The following is a 19,911-nucleotide window of genomic DNA, read 5'->3' on the forward strand; positions in this document are numbered from 1 at the left end:
GGTAGTCCAAGTCAATTTCAGTCTGTGTGTTGCTTACAAATATTGTCCAGGTACGGCTGAATAAGCTCTAGGGGCAGCATACTGTTTATTTGGAACATATGTCCCAGAGTATGTGACGCTAGGCCGATATCCTTTTGCAGGCATGTAGGGTCCTGCTGGTCCCATCACAGGCCCTTGGTAGGGATACATGCCCATGTTATTCCGATATACACTGTCATTTGGTGGACAGGAAGTACATAAGAGGATCCCTCCCAGAAGTAGAACACATGTAGTTCCCCAGCCGATGTACACACAGGCGCCTATTTCTCTCTTCTGAGCAGTGGGTGTGAGGACGTTCTTGTAATCGGAGACGGTAAATGCGGCCGACCAGCAGACAGGAATGAGGCACACGATGGCAGCCACGATGCACAGCACGCCTCCACAGATAACCGTTTTAGCCATGGACGACTCGTTCTTCAAGCAGCTGGTGCATCGGCCCCCGATAAACGTCAAGAGCACGCCGGCGAACGCTATCAAGATGGCGATGACAGTGAGGGCCTGGGCGACCTGCAGGTCCTGCGTCATGTTCATCAGGGACGACTGGATCTTGCACTGCATCTGTCCCGTACTCTGTATCACGCAGTTCATCCACAGGCCGTCCCAGACGATCTGACCCGACACGATGTTGGCCCCGATGAAGGTGGTCACGCGCCACAAAGGAAGGCCGCAGGTCAGGCAGATGCCGATTAAGCCGAGGAAGCACAGTACCTGGCCCGATACCTCCTTGCCAATCCTTCCCATTTTGAAGGTCTGAATTAAAAATTATGGCAGCTGTCAGAGTGCTCTGTTACGACTGAGACGCGATAAGGAAGTGGTAGCCTGTTAGACAAGAACCCTCACAGGGAGGTGTTGACTTCTTCCAGTTGTTGCTCTTCCAGAAAAGCCAGATTCCTATGATGCTTTGTGTAGACTAAGAATACACATACCAGTAAAGGCACGACTACACCACAGGATTTAAAATGGATTAAACGCAATAATGCACAATGAACGATGATCAAAATTTACTTGGCCATATATGCTTATATATGGCCAAAAAGATGTGGACACTTGACCATTAACTTTTTGAAACCAAAACCATGGCTGATAAGATGGCTATTGTTTGCAGCTCAAACAGCCCCCGCTCTTCTTGGAAGGCACACAGTCATGGTGGGAAAGGGAGGGTAAAGGCAGGTAGTAAAGCAACTACACTGTTGCTTTAATGTTGACTGAAACATCTATTCAAAACACCTACAAAAGTTGTTCATATACTTTTGGCCATATTTAACAAAGACCTTTACTAATTTAGGTTCTTTTGTAAGTATATTGTGGCTTTTTCTGAAAATGTGTTGTGATAAATCTAAATTTCAGAATCTAAGACTGAGACTAAGACTATTTCACAATCTACAGTGCATAATATCATTATTCTCATCTCTATACTAATTAAAAATAATTTAATATTAATCATCTACTAACATGGTGCTTCAATCAGTCTAAAATCAGACATCTGTCTCGGTATGGGGTGCATCTGTGCCCCAACATGGATGACTTGCATATACAGTGTATCACAAAAGTGAGTACACCCCTCACATTTCTGCAAATATTTCATTATATCTTTTCATGGGACAACACTATAGACATGAAACTTGGATATAACTTAGAGTAGTCAGTGTACAACTTGTATAGCAGTGCAGATTTACTGTCTTCTGAAAATAACTCAACACACAGCCATTAATGTCTAAATGGCTGGCAACATAAGTGAGTACACCCCACAGTGAACATGTCCAAATTGTGCCCAAAGTGTCAATATTTTGTGTGACCACCATTATTATCCAGCACTGCCTTAACCCTCCTGGGCATGGAATTCACCAGAGCTGCACAGGTTGCTACTGGAATCATCTTCCACTCCTCCATGATGACATCACGGAGCTGGTGGATGTTAGACACCTTGAACTCCTCCACCTTCCACTTGAGGATGCGCCACAGGTGCTCAATTGGGTTTAGTCCATCACCTTTACCTTCAGCTTCCTCAGCAATGCAGTTGTCATCTTGGAGGTTGTGTTTGGGGTCGTTATCCTGTTGGAAAACTGCCATGAGGCCCAGTTTTCGAAGGGAGGGGATCATGCTCTGTTTCAGAATGTCACAGTACATGTTGGAATTCATGTTTCCCTCAATGAACTGCAGCTCCCCAGTGCCAGCAACACTCATGCAGCCCAAGACCATGATGCTACCACCACCATGCTTGACTGTAGGCAAGATACAGTTGTCTTGGTACTTCTCACCAGGGCACCGCCACACATGCTGGACACCATCTGAGCCAAACAAGTTTATCTTGGTCTCGTCAGACCACAGGGCATTCCAGTAATCCATGTTCTTGGACTGCTTGTCTTCAGCAAACTGTTTGTGGGTTTTCTTGTGCGTCAGCTTCCTTCTGGGATGACGACCATGCAGACCGAGTTGATGCAGTGTGCGGCGTATGGTCTGAGCACTGACAGGCTGACCTCCCACGTCTTCAACCTCTGCAGCAATGCTGGCAGCACTCATGTGTCTATTTTTTAAAGCCAACCTCTGGATATGACGCCGAACACGTGGACTCAACTTCTTTGGTCGACCCTGGCGAAGCTTGTTCCGAGTGGAACCTGTCCTGGAAAACCGCTGTATGACCTTGGCCACCATGCTGTAGCTCAGTTTCAGGGTGTTAGCAATCTTCTTATAGCCCAGGCCATCTTTGTGGAGAGCAACAATTCTATTTCTCACATCCTCAGAGAGTTCTTTGCCATGAGGTGCCATGTTGAATATCCAGTGGCCAGTATGAGAGAATTGTACCCAAAACACCAAATTTAACAGCCCTGCTCCCCATTTACACCTGGGACCTTGACACATGACACCAGGGAGGGACAACGACACATTTGGGCACAATTTGGACATGTTCACTGTGGGGTGTACTCACTTATGTTGCCAGCTATTTAGACATTAATGGCTGTGTGTTGAGTTATTTTCAGAAGACAGTAAATCTACACTGCTATACAAGTTGTACACTGACTACTCTAAGTTATATCCAAGTTTCATGTCTATAGTGTTGTCCCATGAAAAGATATAATGAAATATTTGCAGAAATGTGAGGGGTGTACTCACTTTTGTGATACACTGTATGTGAAAGTGTCATTAGGATCATATTAGGATTTATAAAGGTGACGTCTTTTCCCATAAAGTTCTTGAATACTTCAGCATAACATTGCAAGTCATCATTCTGTATGTGGTACAACAGTGTGGCTATGTAGACTGCGTGTGCTTGACTGGCCTGCCAGCAGTCCATATCTGTCTTCTATTAATAATGTATGGTGGATCATAAAACAATGGCTACAAAACACTACACTTTGTTAATTCCAAAGTGAAATGGATAGGAAAGATAATAACACAGAGGTGAACACGGCTGCTGACCCAACTTTTTTGTCGTGCAAACACTGAACCCAAAACATATTTACCAAATATGATTAAGTTGGTCTGTAAAAATTTGGTCTGTGGAAATCTGTTCTTTGCACTTTGGTCAGTTAAATCAAAGTTCAAGAGAATTAGCAATTACAGATTCTTGTTTTTATTTATGTCCCGACTTTTCCTTTTGGCTTAATTAGTGCTAATGTAAACCAGTGTTGCAACAACAATTGTTCTTGTGAATTTAACTGTTTTGGGGAGTGACTTGTAGAGCGTGTTGATTAAAAACTGGTTTGGAATGACGTTCTGCTATAGAGTGTACCATTACATCCTCACAACAAACAGAAAACGTTTAGAAGCGTACAGCAAACAAGACCGTCTTGTCTCTCGTGGCTAATCTCCTTATCAGTGCAAACAATACAGAGGAGCAGAGGAAGCTGTTAGATGACAAATGTTTAGAAGGATAATCCAAATGAGTTGTAGACTATGGACTTATTGTATAATCCACATGATACTGTACATAAATTATACAATTATACTGTACATACAGAAATATGTGGTCATCACTAATATTACTAGTTAGTTGTTTTCCTGTTCCAGCGTGACTGTGCTCTGTACGGTCCATGACAAAGTTTAACAGGTATGGTGTAAAGAAACTCCAGTGAGTGACCAGCACATCACTTATCATAAAGTATTCACATACTATTGACCATATTTTGTATTTTATCTCTAAATCCAGTATTATTATTTTTCATTTCAAAAGTGGTTCAATTTGTGTTTGGAATGTAATCATTTTTATTGTTTTGTCACCTGCCCCTATTCAGTGTGTTGTCTAACATGAAAAATAAAACCAATGAAAACAATGACACAAAGTTGGAAGAATATAATTAATTTTATATATTTGATTTTATTTACATTTTAGCCATTGGTTTAATAAGTTTTATTAAATGTATCTTTTCAACACATATTAAGTAAGTCTCTAAATCCAGTCGAATTTATCCCATTTTGGCACTTCATCCTAGGATCTGTATTTTCAGAACACTTGCTAATACTATGTTCATCATTAAACATATTTTAAATAAACATTTGCATGGTAATAAACTATCAAACTATCAATTTATAAAATATAAAACATGAAGGATTGTTGATTTTGTTTTATTGATGACTGATGTAGAAACAACCCACATTTATGTTAAAACCACAAGATCTACAAGCCACAGAAACATAAGCGTTTTTATCATAATGTTTTTGCAAACACATCAGACCCTGCTGGTAATGGTCCATATAAATAAAAATAAATCGTGACTATGATGTATTAATGCATGGGTACGAGATTCTAATGGGTGGTCATGACGTGGTGGTCATTAACACGTAAATATAATACGATGTTATTAGGTCATAGGCATGAATTAGTGACACATGATTCTCTGTTATGCCAGTGATGGGGAAATATACAGGGAGTGAAAATAGTAAATTTGTTTATTTTTATTTTCCTTTTGGAGTAAATTATGGTGATATTTTGGAGTCCATACTTCTAAGCAAGATACACATTTGAATACAAAAGCACATAAATCATCCAAGAGCTATATATAATTCTGTATGCTTGCATACTCCACTACATTATGGCAAGATACATGATAAAACAAATAAGTTAAGCTTCTAAAAATAGTTCAGGTAAATGTTACAATGTAAATGTAGCATGTGGCCACCCACATAACTTTATATTTATTATATTTTTCAGATAATTATTTATAATATACTAGTTATTCCTGTCTACTGAAAGTCACTGGAAACAACATATTCTAGTCTCTCTCAAACATATTCCTTGGAGATGCAGCTTGATCTCACTTGGGAGAATTGTGGGTTGTAGATGCGCTGGTGTTTGGGAGGGCAGCTCATACAAAGCAGTACTCCACCCAAAAGAAAAAGTCCGGCAGACGCCCAACCAATGTACAGAGAAGTCCCCAACTCCCTCCGTTGTGCGTCCATCATTAACGGGTTGTAAAAATCTGCGATGATGCTGTGGGCTGACCATGACACCGGGATCAAACAGAGCAAGCCCGCGATTATGAACAGGATCCCGGCCGTGATGCACGCCATTGACTTGGAACGAGCGTCCTCGATGCAATTGGTACATTTCCCACCAGCAACGGAGACCATGATCCCGCAGATTCCGGCCAAAATGGCGACAATGATCATGGCTCTGGCGGCCTGCATGTCTGCGCTGAGAGCCAGCATGGAGTCGTAGACCTTGCACTGCATCTGCCCCGTGCTCTGCACCGCACAGGTCATCCAGATGCCCTCCCAGATGATCTGCGCCGTCACAATGTTCGAGCCGATAAACGCGGTTACTCTCCACTGAGGCAGGCCGCACGTGATGATGGCTCCCACCCATGCCAACAAGCCTATGACTATGCCCATGATCTGAATTCCTTGAGACGCCATCCTTACTTCTTTCAGTCGGTCATTCAAAAACAAGGATCTAGGAAGGATTTGGTATTTATGGGTTACAGGTTGTAGAAGGTGGGCTGGACTTTTCTTGGTCGAGATGCAGCTACTTGACACCATTTCTCACATGGTTCTTAAGGAGGCTGTTTACACCACAAACACGACCTCTAAAAACACCAACAGACAAATACCAAGGTCGTCTGTCTCAAAAGTCTGTAGAATGAATTAATCTGAATTAATATAAATATACAGTATATACATTAATTTAATTATTTGTTCTCTATTTTACTACTGCTTTATCGTGGTCAGGGTCATAGTTTGGTAGGAAGTGAGTGAAAGGTAGAAAATACACTGACAGCTCACCAGTCCATCCACCAGTCTAGTCCAGGTGAGTTAAATGACAAAGTGGATTTTTAACACCACCAAATAATCTAATAATTATTAAAATTATGTATATAAAAAGTTAAATTAATATTGTAAATAGCAATAAAAACAAGAATCTGTGATTGTTAATTCTCTTGAACCTTTATTTAAGTGACAAATGTACAAAAAACAGACCTTTAATGTTCTTGCAGACCAACTTGATTACATTTTAAGGCCCTGTGATAGACAATCACCTGGTTCACACAGAGTTTCTTTTCTCCTGCCAGTGGCAGAGTCTAACAAACAGCCTTACAGCATACAGAAAGACATGCTATGAACTCCACAAATACCCCATCATTACTGTAGGAGCCTCGACTACACAACCCAGATCTGATTGTATCAGTCCAGTCAACCTCCATCCCTCTCTCTTACAACCAACTGTACCTGTTTGGATGCCGGGTCAGGTTGATAGCACCACCTGGGACACTGTGTATACCATAAATGGGTAAAAATAGGTGGACACCTGAGCATTATGAATTCGCTTCCGACCAGCTATTACAGCCTTCACTCTTCTACTTTTGGCTTTTTCATGGTGGTTCCCAGTAGATTTCCACACGCAGAATATCACATTTTGCATTATGTTTTTTTTAATATAATAACTTCTTTAATTTATAATAAGATGTAATGTACTTACATCTTTAAAATAAGGCCTGAGCGTTTACAGCAGAAGGCTGTAGTAAAACTTAATTTTGTTCATGAGTAGACTGATACACTTGTTGATACACTTGTAGTAACACTAGGTGTCGCTGTCACATACATATTTCTAGTAAAGCCTAAGCAAAGTATGGAGCTACAACCATTTGGTCATGCAAAAAGACCTACAGTAAAGTAATATGTACTAATGCACTTAAATGCACAGTTGTACCAAGGCACTTGTGAGGATATAAAATATAATTAACAAATACATCAATAGGTCCAAATGTGTAAGAAAAAATACAATATAAAGAAAATAACTATAAAAACAAATATATTTGTTTTTGACCCTGTATTTAACAAGGAGTCTAAAAGCTTTCTGCAAGATTGTGGAGTGTGTCTGTGGCACTTTGTGAAGTGTATATTTAAGGTCAGGCACCGAAGGCCTGGGTCAGGACTGATTCCAGTGATTCCCAGAATGTTTAACAGGGTTCATGTGAGGGCTCTGTGCAGGTCACTGGGGTTTTTCTGCACCCAATTCATCAAACCATGACTTTATTGACCCTGTTTAAACTGTTGCCACCAAGTTGGAAGCTTGTAATTTATATTTTAAGATTGATTTTATGAATGGGCAGTAAAGCAGTCTGTAAGTTACTGTAATACGGGTCAGACAGTTTATATTATTCAAAAAAGCACTTTAAAATCCTTGTGTAATCACATTGTAAATAAAGAACCACATTAAAACTATATGAATCAATGTCGTAATAATCTATTTACAACCTTGATGCAAATTCTAGGGTATAACATACACAGAAAAAATGGCTCCAGGAATTACAATATATAAATTTTAAAATACCATACTGTTTTCTTGGTCTTGGGACAAAGGGGACAAGCATTGGGACAGCACCGTTACTTACAAAATGTGTTTATCTGTATTGATCCGCTACTACAAATATTAAAGTATAACACAAAGTACATTAGCAGTAAAGTAAAGTACAGTAAAGTGTGTGTGTGTGTGTGTGTGTATAATCAATAAAACAGTTTAATACTACTGATGAAAAAACATTGGCATGTAACAGCAGAGAAACATAAGAAATGTAATGGAAACCGTAATATTAAAAATTTAAATGCAAATGTAATGTTTAATAAAGTTCAACAACACAATAATATACATTTAAATGGCTTTTTTTTTTTTTATGAAATAACAGCTTAATACAGTAAATAAGCTCTTCAATATAAAAAAGGATCCCAATCATCTTTGGCAAATGTTGCAGAAGTCTGTTAGAACCTGTGAAATACTGTAATGCCATAAATATGTGTCAGCTCACCAATCTGTGTTATTATGGCTTGATTACACATATCCCTTGGATTGTGGTGATCTGGCTCCGGAGTACTTTGCAGTGTAGTTGTCTTTAGTAGGACAGTTGCAGCAGAGCAAACCTCCTCCGATGAGCAAAAGAGCAGCAGCGGCCCATCCGATGAACAAAGAAGCTCCCATCTCCATCTTCTGTGAACTTATAACTTGGTTGCTGTAGAATTCTGTTATGATGGAGTTGGCTGTCCAGCAGACCGGGATCAGACACAGAAAACCAGAGATGATGATGACCACACCTGCAGTGATTCCCACCTTCGCCTTGGTGTCTTTGTCCTCCACACAGTTGGTGCATTTGCCTCCGGCTATGGCCAGCAGGATGCCGACGACGCCCATCAGGATGGAGATGACACAGAGGGCACGGGCAGCCTGCAGGTCGGAGCTGAGTGCCAGCATGGAGTCGTAGACTTTGCACTGCATCTGTCCAGTGCTTTGCACCACACAGTTCATCCAGATTCCCACCCAGGTGGTCTGAGCTGTTACAATGTTATGACCAATAAAGGCTGTGACCTTCCACATGGGCAAAGCGCAAACCACGATGACCATCATCCAGCCGATGATGGCCAGCGCTGTGCCGATCATCTGAAGCCCAGCTGATGCCATGATTACTAGCTTGTGTTGACTTGGTATTCCACAGAGACAGGAGAGCCTTTTATAGGCTTTGGAAAGGAGTGGCTGTGGACACTCACTCCCCCTTTCTCACCCCCTCTAAATTTCTCTCGGCATTTTAGTTTTCCTCACGAATTAAGTCATAAGTAACACTTATAAATTAAATTAAAAAAAAACTCCAGGTTAATTCTAGTATGTAGCAATTGTATCATTTTTGTGATTTCCTTGTTGGAGAAGATTGTTGTATATATGATTAAAATCGTATATCATTTTTTAACATGGTACAAACACAAACCACAGTAAAAACCAATAAAAATAAGAACTGCACCGTCTACTAGACGAAGGAGGGCAAATACAGATGCACATACACCTATACTGGCACCAACTTGTGCACCAAAATTGACCACAACTTTAGCAAACGGGGTGATCTAAAGCTGACCGCTTTGATTAATGCACCCATTTGTGAACCCTTTGGAATAAACTGGATTTGTGTAGTATATATTAAATGATGTCTGTAATTCATCCAAGCAAAACAAATGATTTTAGTGAAAGGTATACGTTTATTCAAAGTTTTTGCTGGTCTCTTGGTGTGATCTTTGCAAACCCCACTCCTAAAACAGTATAAAGTTTTTACCATGTGTAGAAAATTGCGTCTTGAGTTGAGTAAATGTGTAAATCATCTTTACAAATGCTTTCCCAGCTTCACCTAGCTGTCAATTTTACTGGACATTTTCTACAGTACAGTAAAATTGAGTCTCTAACTGATATGAACAGATTTCTTTTCTTCATGTGTCTTTTTATATCATCACACAATAACCTCAATTTTTATCTTTTATCTCTATAATAAGAACACATGATCTTTGGATTTGGAGAACTCATTTACATAAAGGTTTACATATATTTTGCAACCTGACCTGTAAATGATATTTTATCTGTATATATTCAAATGTAAGTTTTTGGTTGTCTGTTATCAAGACAAAATCAGAGCACATTATAAGAACTATCTATGCATCCAAAGTCATCCAAGTGGTTCAGAACTTGCAGCTGTAGTTTTTACCACATGCCCGAAATCAGCCCGAAATCTATAACATCAACCGTGTTTATCAACAAATAGAGCAGCACAGACATAACAAACCTTTTCACTCTCCCACAGTCAAAATAAAATAGTTTGTTTAAAAACTAAGTTAATTTAAATTCATTTAAAAAATAATGTCAGAATGCCAAATTAGCACTGATACAAAAATCATGAGAATAAAGAAAATCTGACCTTTTCCTTGCAGTCCAGATGGATGCAAATGTGCTCAACGTCCAAGGGTCCGATGTGCTCGATGTCCAAGGGTTTGCAGATTAAGGACACAAGCAGGACATAGCGGCTGGAAAAAATCAAAATAGGGTACTCGAGAGTCCAAGTAAGAGAAACTTATTGTTTCATTAAAGAAAGAGAGCACTGTTCAGGAGCCAAAAACTGCCATTAGGACAATAAAGGGTCTTTTTTTAGGAAAGGTAGCTCATTAAACTCTACTTGGCTAGGGGTCGGTGGATAGAGTTCCATGTGCAGGTACACAGGTAAGGAATTTCTACAATTAAGTAGCTGAGGAAAGACATCTTGGAGAATATCACTTTCTTAAGGTCTTAAATTATCAGAGACCAGGTGAAATCAGAGACACCAGTGGGCCAGAATAACAAAGTTTGCTGGACAAATAGCCATTCAGTGTAGAAAATAATATAATATCATTTGGGTTTGTGGCATAGTCTTCTATTTTTATATATATTTTTGTTTTATTGGAAGGTTCTAATCATTCAGTGACAAAACAATTGCAAATCATTCATACTATACAACCAATCAATCATACTATACAACCATATGTAAATGTTTGATCTTTACTGTATTCTAAATGGTTATATATATAAAAAAAAAGCAGATACAGATGGACAAATATGTGGACACCCATACTAATTAGGAAGTTTGGGTGTTATAGCCACACTAATTACTAAATTATACCAATGTCTATATTATAAATTATATATAGGCTTATAAAATTATTTATGTAAGATAAATTTGGGAAAGGTCCTTTCCTGTTTCAATCTGACCGTGTCCCTGTGCACTAGGGTTTATAAAAATGCTTTGACTAATTTGGTGTAAAAAAAACTTCAATGACTGCTAATGAACACTGACCTCAACCCAGTGAACATCTTTGGAATAATGTGGCATAGTGGCATACTTTGTAAATGTTTTATATAATGAGTGAGCACAAATTTCCACATTCTTTGCACACTCAACCTTGAACAGAAACTGAACTGAAACATTAAATTAAGTTACAAAGTAAGTTGTAGCACTTTTGCCTCGTTGTTTTTTTCAAATGGAGAAAATTTGGAACAAGAATGGTCGTCCTGCTGGAATTTCTCCAAGAGCTAAGATAGGACTCATCCAGAAAGTCACAAAATACACTGTAGTTGGAAAACTACAGATGTTGAAGGTCTATGGGACAGGAATTACTTCCTGTGCCTTGCTAATTCAGTAGTCTGGTGGTCAAATGGAGAAGCTTAGAGCAGCCATTCCAACCAAGAATGGCTGTTCTACCTAGATGATTCTTTAAGAGTCATAAAAAATTCAAATTAAACACCTGAAGAACCTCAGATGATACTAGCCTCTGCTCAGGCCAATGTTTTGACCTAATCTATAGGACAATGCAAGCTGAAATTGCCTCCTGTGTTGTGTTGTTTCCTGTGAGTTGTTTAGAGTCTTTGTATTAAGCATGAGCGATTTTCCGCTACAGTAAATAAGTAAATGAATGACTTGTTTGATGCTGGCATTTTTTAACCTCAGGGCTTGTGGGTAGAGCAAAGTAAATAATCAATGAAGTTGATCTCCAGTCTCATTTAAAAAAGGTCATCTTGACCACTGATGTCCACTGAGGAAATGTAAACAAATTCTACTATATGGACTAATCTAGGACTAAGTCACTCCAAAGCTTTAATTCTGTGTATTTCTAACCATTTAAATGTGGACTTTTTGGTATTGTAGACTGTAAACTTTGTAATGCTTAAGATAGGATTTGCAATTTATGTTTAATACATTTACACATATCCAATTCACCTTCAGTGCATTATCAATCATGTGCAAGACATCCATGTTGGCCAAGCAGGAGTTGGATACCTTTTTTATTTTAGTGTAATGTTGTCTTTTTTATATTAATGTGTAATCACTCAAAATACATTAACAAATGCCACCAAGGAAACATAAAGAATCTGATGGTTTTGTACATTAGCTGTTGTATAAAGTTAAAGCATTTCCTCATTATCTTTTCCAAACAGAAGCAAAGTAAATAATTACTCATGACCATCATTTACAGAATGAATAAATGTTAAATCATATCCTTTCTCTTGCAATCTAGAAACACATTTTCAACATGAATAAAGATAAATGAAACAGCAAACATTCTCAACTTGAGTCAGCTTCACTATCTGCTATCACTTCCTATGAACATTCATTCTTTGAACTACAGAATGTAACCACAATATCTAGATATATTCCATTGCCAAAAGTATGTGGACACATGACCATTAGCTTGTTGGATATAGTTAAAAATGTAATGTTTTACAAAAGTTGGCTTATTTTAGTCCTGAAAATAAAAAAAAACAGTTGTGTGCCTGTTCAAACTATTTCAAGTAAATATAAATGCCAACAGGTGGTCCATTCAAAATCACATTCATAACCCCCTCCAAAAACGAAGCTGTAATTTCACACAAAAAACTGCAAACCTTATTTCCAGGACAATGTTTGATTAAATGTGGGAAAAACAAGAATTATTTTTAATGTTTTGACTGACCAACTTTCTAAAAATGTAAAAATATAACATTTTTACCTGACAATGGAATCTGACATTGCCATTAAGGTAACATCTTTCCCTACGAAGTTGCTGGTTAATTCAGCAACACATTGCAAGGCCATATGCTGCATGAGCTACAACAGCAGGACTCTATAGACACAGAGAGTGTGTGTGCTTAACTGGCATGACTGTCGAGCAGCTAAAGTCTAGTATTAAACAAAAATGGGCAAAAAATATGAAGGTTCAAAGGAATAAACAAGTCACAGATTCTTGTTTTACTGCAAGTCCCAACTTATTTGGAAATGGTGTTGGTATGCATATATAATCTTAAATAAATAGATATGCAATTTAGATATTATTGAAATCACATGAGAACATCTGTCAGGTCGACAAAAGACCAAAGGTTACTAATTACTTTCTGGAAAAGTGAACCATTTCAGAGGATCAAACTATTGTCAGTCTTGTTCAACTATAGAATAATCGGTTGTACCAGATGCAATCCGAGATCAGATAATATCAACCCTTAATTATTCTATAGACAAAGAGAGGAATTGTCCTGCTCTCTTCTTTCAAAAGCAAGGCTAATAAGTGAACTGCTTATATGAAACACAAGAGTGGAGTCCATTTTTAGCATTTTTAGCTTCCAGAAATGAGTAGCGAGGTCAGTATAAGCTTGATAAACAGCTCACTGAACCTTGGTAATGTGGATTAAGATTTAAATGTGGGGTTCTGTCGAAGTTTGCTGGTTGCACAAGTATCCTCCCTCCCCAAAAAGCCCCTGGTCAATACTTGGCAAATACTTTTGGCTGCGATTACAGTTGCTAATGTTCTGGTTTCTGTCTCAGCTTGAATCCTGATCTCTGTCAGATTAAATGTAGAACATTGGTAAACAGGGCTGTTTCCAATCATTCCACAGATTCAGAGGAAGTTCTTGACCTTTTTTTAAAAAACATTTAACACATTAAAGTTCTTGGTTCAACCACTCAAATCTGACTTTGGCAGAATGGTTGGACATTCCAATTTTAGGGCAGAGGTTAAAAACAGGTTTTCTTCTAGGATGACGGGCTCCATCCATCTTGCCTTTAACCATGATCAGTTACCCAGTCTGTACTTATAGTGTTTTCAGGGTGATATCAGCACTGGGCTGCGCATTGCACAAAGCACAGCATTGGTTTCAGATCTGAGAACCATATATGACAACTCTCCATTAATAATTGGCAAAGACCAAACAAGCTTTGTGGAGCGTCTAAGCTATGGTTACAGTGGGGTCAAAAAGTATTTAGTCAGCCACTGATTGTGCAAGTTCTCCTACTTAGAAAGATGAGAGAGGTCTGTAATTTTCATCATAGGTACACTTCAACTATGAGAGACAAAATGAGAAAAAAAAATCCAGGAAATCACATTGTAGGATTTTTAAAGAATTTATTTGTAAATTATGGTGGAAAATAAGTATTTGGTCAATAACAAACAAGCAAGATTTCTGGCTCTCACAGACCTGTAACTTCTTCATTAAGAAGCTCTTCTGTCCTCCACTCGTTATCTGTATTAATGGCACCTGTTTGACCTTGTTATCTGTATAAAAGACACCTGTCCACAGCCTCAAACAGTCAACCATGGCCAAGACCAAAGAGCTGTCAAAGGACACCAGGAAGAAAACTGTAGACCTGCACCAGGCTGGGAAGAGTGAATCTACAATAGGCAAGCCGGTTGGTGTGAATAAATCAACTGTGGGAACAATTGTAAGAAAATGGAAGACATACAAGACCAGTGATAATCTCCCTTGGGGTCAAGATCTCATCCCGTGGGGTCAAAATGATCATGAGAACGGTGAGCAAAAATCCCAGAACTACACGGAGGGACCTGATGAATGACCTGCAGAGAGCTGGGACCAAAGTACCAAGGCTACCATCAGTAACACACTATGCCGAGAGGGACTCAAATCCTGCAGTGCCAGGCGTGTCCTCCTGCTTAAGCCAGTACATGTCCAGGCCCGTCTGAAGTTTGCCAGAGAGCTTATGGATGATCCAGAAGAGGATTGGGAGAATATCATGTGGTCAGATGAAACCAAAATGGAACTTTTTGGTAAAAACTCAACTCGTCGTGTTTGGAGGAAGAAGAATGCTGAGTAAACACCATACCTACTGTGAAGCATGGGGGTGCATCATGCTTTGGGGCTGTTTTTCTGCAAAGGGGACAGGACGACTGATCCGTGTTAAGGGAAGAATGAACGGGGCCATGTATCGTGAGATTTTAAGCCAAAACCTCCTTCCATCAGTGAGAGCATTGAAGATGGAACGTGGCTGGGTCTTCCAGTATGACAATGATCCCAAACACACCGCTCGGGCAACGAAGGAGTGGCTCCGTAAAAAGCATTTCAAGGTCCTGGAGTGGCCTAGCCAGTCTCCAGACCTCAACCACAAAGAAAATTTGTGGAGTCCGTGTTGCCCAGCGACAGCCCCGAAACATCACTGCTCTAGAGGAGATCTGCATGGAGGAATGGGCCAAAATACCAGCTACAGTGTGTGCAAACCTGGTGAAGACTTACAGGAAACGTTTGACCTCTGTCATTGCCAACAAAGGTTATGTTACAAAGTATTGAGTTGAACTTTTGTTATTGACCAAATACTTATTTTCCACCACAATTTACAAATAAATTCTTTAAAAATCCTACAATGTGATTTCCTGGAAATTTTTTTTCTCATTTTGTCTCTCATAGTTGAAGTGTACCTATGATGAAAATTACAGACCTCTCTCATCTTTCTAAGTAGGAGAACTTGCACAATCAGTGGCTGACTAAATACTTTTTGGCCCCACTGTAACTGGTGAACATCATTCTGAACTGTGGATGCCTTTAACTTCTTGTTTGCTTTTTACTGTACAGCCTCCTCCAGGCAGGTCTTGGTTGTGCTCTATTGTTCCATTAAAATGGTACTGTATGAAATGTCCAAAGTTTGAGGTAATTTGCCAAACCATGACTAACTTTTTTAGAACTTAGAAGCATATTGGTCCTAACATTGTTTGTTTAGACATGTTCTTCAGCAAACTCTGGGCACACAGGTCGATCCCATCAACTAGAGCCATTTTAGGGGGTTACAGAAATGAGGATAGATTTTCCTCCTTAATTTCTTGGGATATTTTGTGTTGGATTTATTTCATGTCGATTAATGATGTGATAATTTAGTTCAAAACTCACAAACCAAAAGTATACAAAAGTATTGGGACACCCCTTCTAATTTTTGAATTCTTGTGTTTCAGCCACAACAATTGCTAACAGGTGTAATAAATCAATTATATAAAGGAAATGAAGGGGACATGCTTTTTACTTTAAAGAAACAGTTTGGGGAAGGTCCTTTACTGTTCCAGCATGTCCCTGTGAACAAAGCAAGGGCCATAAAGACATGAAGAAAAGCTCAGTTTAAAGAAACTCCAGTCCACTGAACAGCTTTGTACTGAAAACATGAACTGAAGCATCAATGTCCAGCCATACAAATGCTCTTTTGACTGAATGAGCACAAATCCCCACAGTCATACTTCAAAGTCTTGTGAGATGTTGAAAGCTGAAAAGATTTGTTTCTGAAATGGGATTTCCAACAAGCTCATGGTCAGGTGTCCAAATACTTTTGGCCATATAGTGTATAACGATTGAATCCACATGTAAATGAAAATGTTATATGAAACACATGCAGCAGATTGTGATCGCCCTTAGATGATAGAACATTAATGTTTTTATACTATTTATTAATAGAGTACATTTGTACCAAATTGGTTTTAATGGTTCCACCCAATTGCAAAGGACTGACCCTGAATCCCAGTTTGCTCTTATACCAGTGCACAGATGATGCCATCATGGTCTGACTCCACCTTCGAACTATAAGTATAAAGAAGGTAGAATCCTTTTCTCTGCCTCCCCTTCTCTTTCCTCCCTCCCTCTCTCTCTCTGTATCCTTTACTTAAGCTTTATCCAGCATTGGACCGGGCAGATCTAATAACACACCTGTTTTTTGGGACACAGAGGACTGTTGAGGACTGCAGAGCACCAGAGACACGAGGGACTATGGCTTCCGCTGGCCTCGAGATCCTGGGCATAATCCTGGCCGTGGCTGGCTGGCTGGGCTCTATGGTGGCCTGCTGCTTGCCCATGTGGCGTGTGGCGGCATACGTGGGCCAGAACATCGTGATCACGCAGGTGGTTTGGGAGGGCCTGTGGATGAGCTGCGTGGTACAGAGTACGGGACAGATGCACTGCCAGATCTATGACTCCATGTTAGCTTTGTCCAGTGACCTGCAGGCATCCAGAGCCCTGGTTGTCATTGCTGTGTTCGTCGGCGTTGTGGCCATGGCACTGTCTGTGGCGGGAGCCAAGTGCACCAATTGCACGTCAGATCCGACCAACAAGCCACGCATCATGCTAGGCGCAGGAGCGGCGTTTGCAAGCACTGGGCTGCTGCTTCTTATAGCCGTGTGCTGGACGGCATACACCATCGTCCTGGACTTTCATGACCCCATGCTGCAGGACACACAGAAGAGGGAGTTTGGTAACTCACTGTATTTTGGCTGGGGAGCGTCCTGTGTGCTCATCCTAGGGGGAGCCATACTTTCATGTTCTTGTAATTCCAGAGCGACTAAAGACGCTGGGTCTGCTGGAGCGCAGTACTCAGTGGTGAAGTCAGTGGCTGCAAATGGGTACTGCAGAAGGGACTATGTTTGATGTTTGAGGTTGCCAGATGAAGCGAAGACCATACACTTGCATTTAAAGACAATTAAGACTGTCTTGGGACTATACTGGATGAAAGAGTGTGTAAAGTGTCAATCTGTGATGTAGAGAGGAACAATAAAGGTAGCATTTGGCATTGATGTCATGTAGAGTATGTCTTCTGGAGCTGAAATAGACATTTCAATGTGTAATAACCTTTGTCACATTTGATTTAAGCATTTAAACAGATAGGTCATGCAAAAATATAGGTTTAAAAAATTATACCTGATAAGTGTACAACAAGGCTATGCATTAGGTCCAATTATGATGCTATTCTTTGTTATGAAATTTACATGTAGGTTATTAGTATGCATTCATAAACTGGTGGGTATGGTAACACTAATAAATAAAACATTGGATACATGACTTGTGTTATGCTCAGCCAGCGCTACAGTGTTTTTCAGACTTTTTACCTACTGGGAATGAGTGATAACTCCCCACTGAAACAGGATCCCTTTTCAAAGCTTATCTGGTCACACTGAAATGAGGAATGTTCACTAATCCTTATCTTTTGAGATCTACCTAGCTCCCAAAGGCAGCTACACATTCGAAATTAGCCTCCCTGCATCTGTGTGTAGCCCTGACCATGCACAATGCAACCGTTGTTCCCAGAGCCTCTGTTGCTTCTTTGTGTCCTTGTTCAAACTTTTTAGCTCAGGAGTTTAGGAGCGTAACTGAAACTGACCTTCATCAGATGAAAGCGCTCACCTTCTTTCTGGGAGGATAATTCTCCAGACCAAATCCTTAATGGCTCCAGTGAGCTACAACAGTAAGCATTTGGATTCAAAGAGGGTACAATGCTGTGATATTCCTTTGTTTGGATAAAGAACATGGGGTATCATTTTTACCAAAGACATTTAAAATTGCACTTAATTAATAAATTAAGATTATTAAGATGTTTCCTGTTTGTAATACACTTTGCAAATATGTAAATGTTTGCAATAATCAATGGATATAATTCTCAAACTGGAGTCCTTGAATCCTTGGGGGTCTGTGGTGTATGGGTAGGGTGTCTGCAAAAACAGTAAAAAACTGTGAATTTTACTTAACCACTAAAATAAAGGGGATCATTTTCCAACCTAAAATGAATGTTAAATGAACCAGAAGAATTTCTGATATATGTTGTTATGCAGTACACGTTACTTGTTAATGTTCACCAGCATAGCAACCATGGAAAATATTTCAAACTGGCAAATAGTGAGAACTTGGACGCTATTAGTCATCTGTGGACTTAAGGCAAACTTAGATAGCGAAGGGCGCTTGGGTGGCCCACCACCACTGAGATCTGGGTTTGAATATTGGCTGTGATATCAACTGTCTGGGCGTCTGAACATACATGATTAGCTATGTCTAGAGGGGGACGCAATGGATTGGCTTTCTGTCCAGGGTATTCTTCTTATGGAATCGCACCCAAGAGCAAGATAAAATAGTTGATGAAAAAGAAATGAAACCTTATAGGCCAAACGTAATTATTAATGTAAACTACAGAAAATGTGCCCAAGTTCCCTCTTATTAGGGATTAGGTATTAGGAATGGTGTAGTTTCTCTGGCGTTGTTTTCTTCAAACCTACCACTTGGAGATCAGTCCTACTAGTTCAATCTTGGTCTACGGTCATCTGCATAGACCGGCCAATTTTTGCCCTACTTTAAAGCCTCTGGTAGCTTTCCTTCTGGTTTGGACATCCAGGTTGAAGGGACAGCCTGATTTTGGCAAGGTAGTAGCAGTGCCATACAGTTTCCATTTCTTGATAATGCTCTGAATGGTATATTGTATTCTACTCCTAACTTGAGCCATCCATCCATCCGTCCATCCATCCATCCATCCATCCATCCATCTCTCTATCTATGAACCATGGTGAATTTTTGTGTTACCATGCACCATTAGTAGTGGTATCCTCAAGAAACAGCTGCTGTTTATTCTTAAATAATAAAAACCACTACAGTGGGTGTTGAGTGTTCATTAAGCAGTCTGGTTGTACGATTTGAAAGGTTGATTGGTTATACCTGACCAATTCTATTATGGTTACTCCAATGGGCTGGTTACTCTTCCAAACCATATTTTATTAATGAAATTATAAATACAGTTGGAAAAAGTTAGACTCAGTTTATCTCTAACAAAGGTCAGAGATTTTAATTAGGGTATGATGATTCTACATAGGCACTATAGTTGTGTTTTTGTCCGAGTGTAACCATGTCTGGATTGGACACACTAGTTCTTTTGTGTTCTGTGTCCATGGAAGACAGCAGTGACCGCCATTAGTCAAATACTCTCAGTCAGGTAGGATTTGAGGATAAGACAAGTTTTTTGTAGGAAGGAAACTGGACACTGCTTAGCTCTTTGTGTCACTGCTAGTAATTTCCTATTTTCTCCAAAGCCGAGATTTGAATAAAGCGTT

General features: G+C 39.6%; 2 protein-coding genes across 2 annotated transcripts; one reads left to right on the plus strand and one right to left on the minus strand.

The window, feature by feature from the left end:
* Positions 1 to 33: 33 nt before the first annotated feature.
* On the minus strand, positions 34 to 8,930 carry cldnf (claudin f). The gene is made up of 3 exons (XM_062987690.1): positions 8,732 to 8,930; positions 5,413 to 5,697; positions 34 to 786 (listed from the first exon to the last, which is right to left on the minus strand). Exons 1-3 carry the CDS (start codon positions 8,924 to 8,926, stop codon positions 34 to 36), a joined length of 1,233 nt encoding a protein of 410 aa, XP_062843760.1. The 5' UTR covers positions 8,927 to 8,930.
* Positions 8,931 to 16,816: 7,886 nt separating this feature from the next.
* Positions 16,817 to 17,849, plus strand: LOC134302931 (claudin-4). The gene has a single exon (XM_062988196.1). The coding sequence runs from the start codon at positions 16,817 to 16,819 to the stop codon at positions 17,468 to 17,470; it is 654 nt and encodes a 217-aa protein (XP_062844266.1). The 3' UTR covers positions 17,471 to 17,849.
* The last annotated feature ends 2,062 nt before the right edge of the window (positions 17,850 to 19,911 follow it).

The sequence above is a fragment of the Trichomycterus rosablanca genome, chromosome 25 (assembly GCF_030014385.1).
Source record: "Trichomycterus rosablanca isolate fTriRos1 chromosome 25, fTriRos1.hap1, whole genome shotgun sequence".
NCBI lineage: Eukaryota > Metazoa > Chordata > Actinopteri > Siluriformes > Trichomycteridae > Trichomycterus > Trichomycterus rosablanca.

What these genes read in the sequence shown, in the direction of transcription:
- cldnf (XM_062987690.1), bottom strand. Translation starts at nt 8,926, where the DNA reads ATGGCATCAGCTGGGCTTCAGATGATCGGCACAGCGCTGGCCATCATC. An exon ending in CTGGACAGATGCAGTGCAAA is followed by an intron (nt 5,698 to 8,731) that starts GTCTACGACTCC and finishes ATGCAGTGCAAG; the next exon opens with GTCTACGACTCCATGCTGGC. An exon ending in ACGCACAACGGAGGGAGTTG is followed by an intron (nt 787 to 5,412) that starts GGGACTTCTCTG and finishes TTAATTCAGACC; the next exon opens with TTCAAAATGGGAAGGATTGG.
- LOC134302931 (XM_062988196.1), top strand. Translation starts at nt 16,817, where the DNA reads ATGGCTTCCGCTGGCCTCGAGATCCTGGGCATAATCCTGGCCGTGGCT.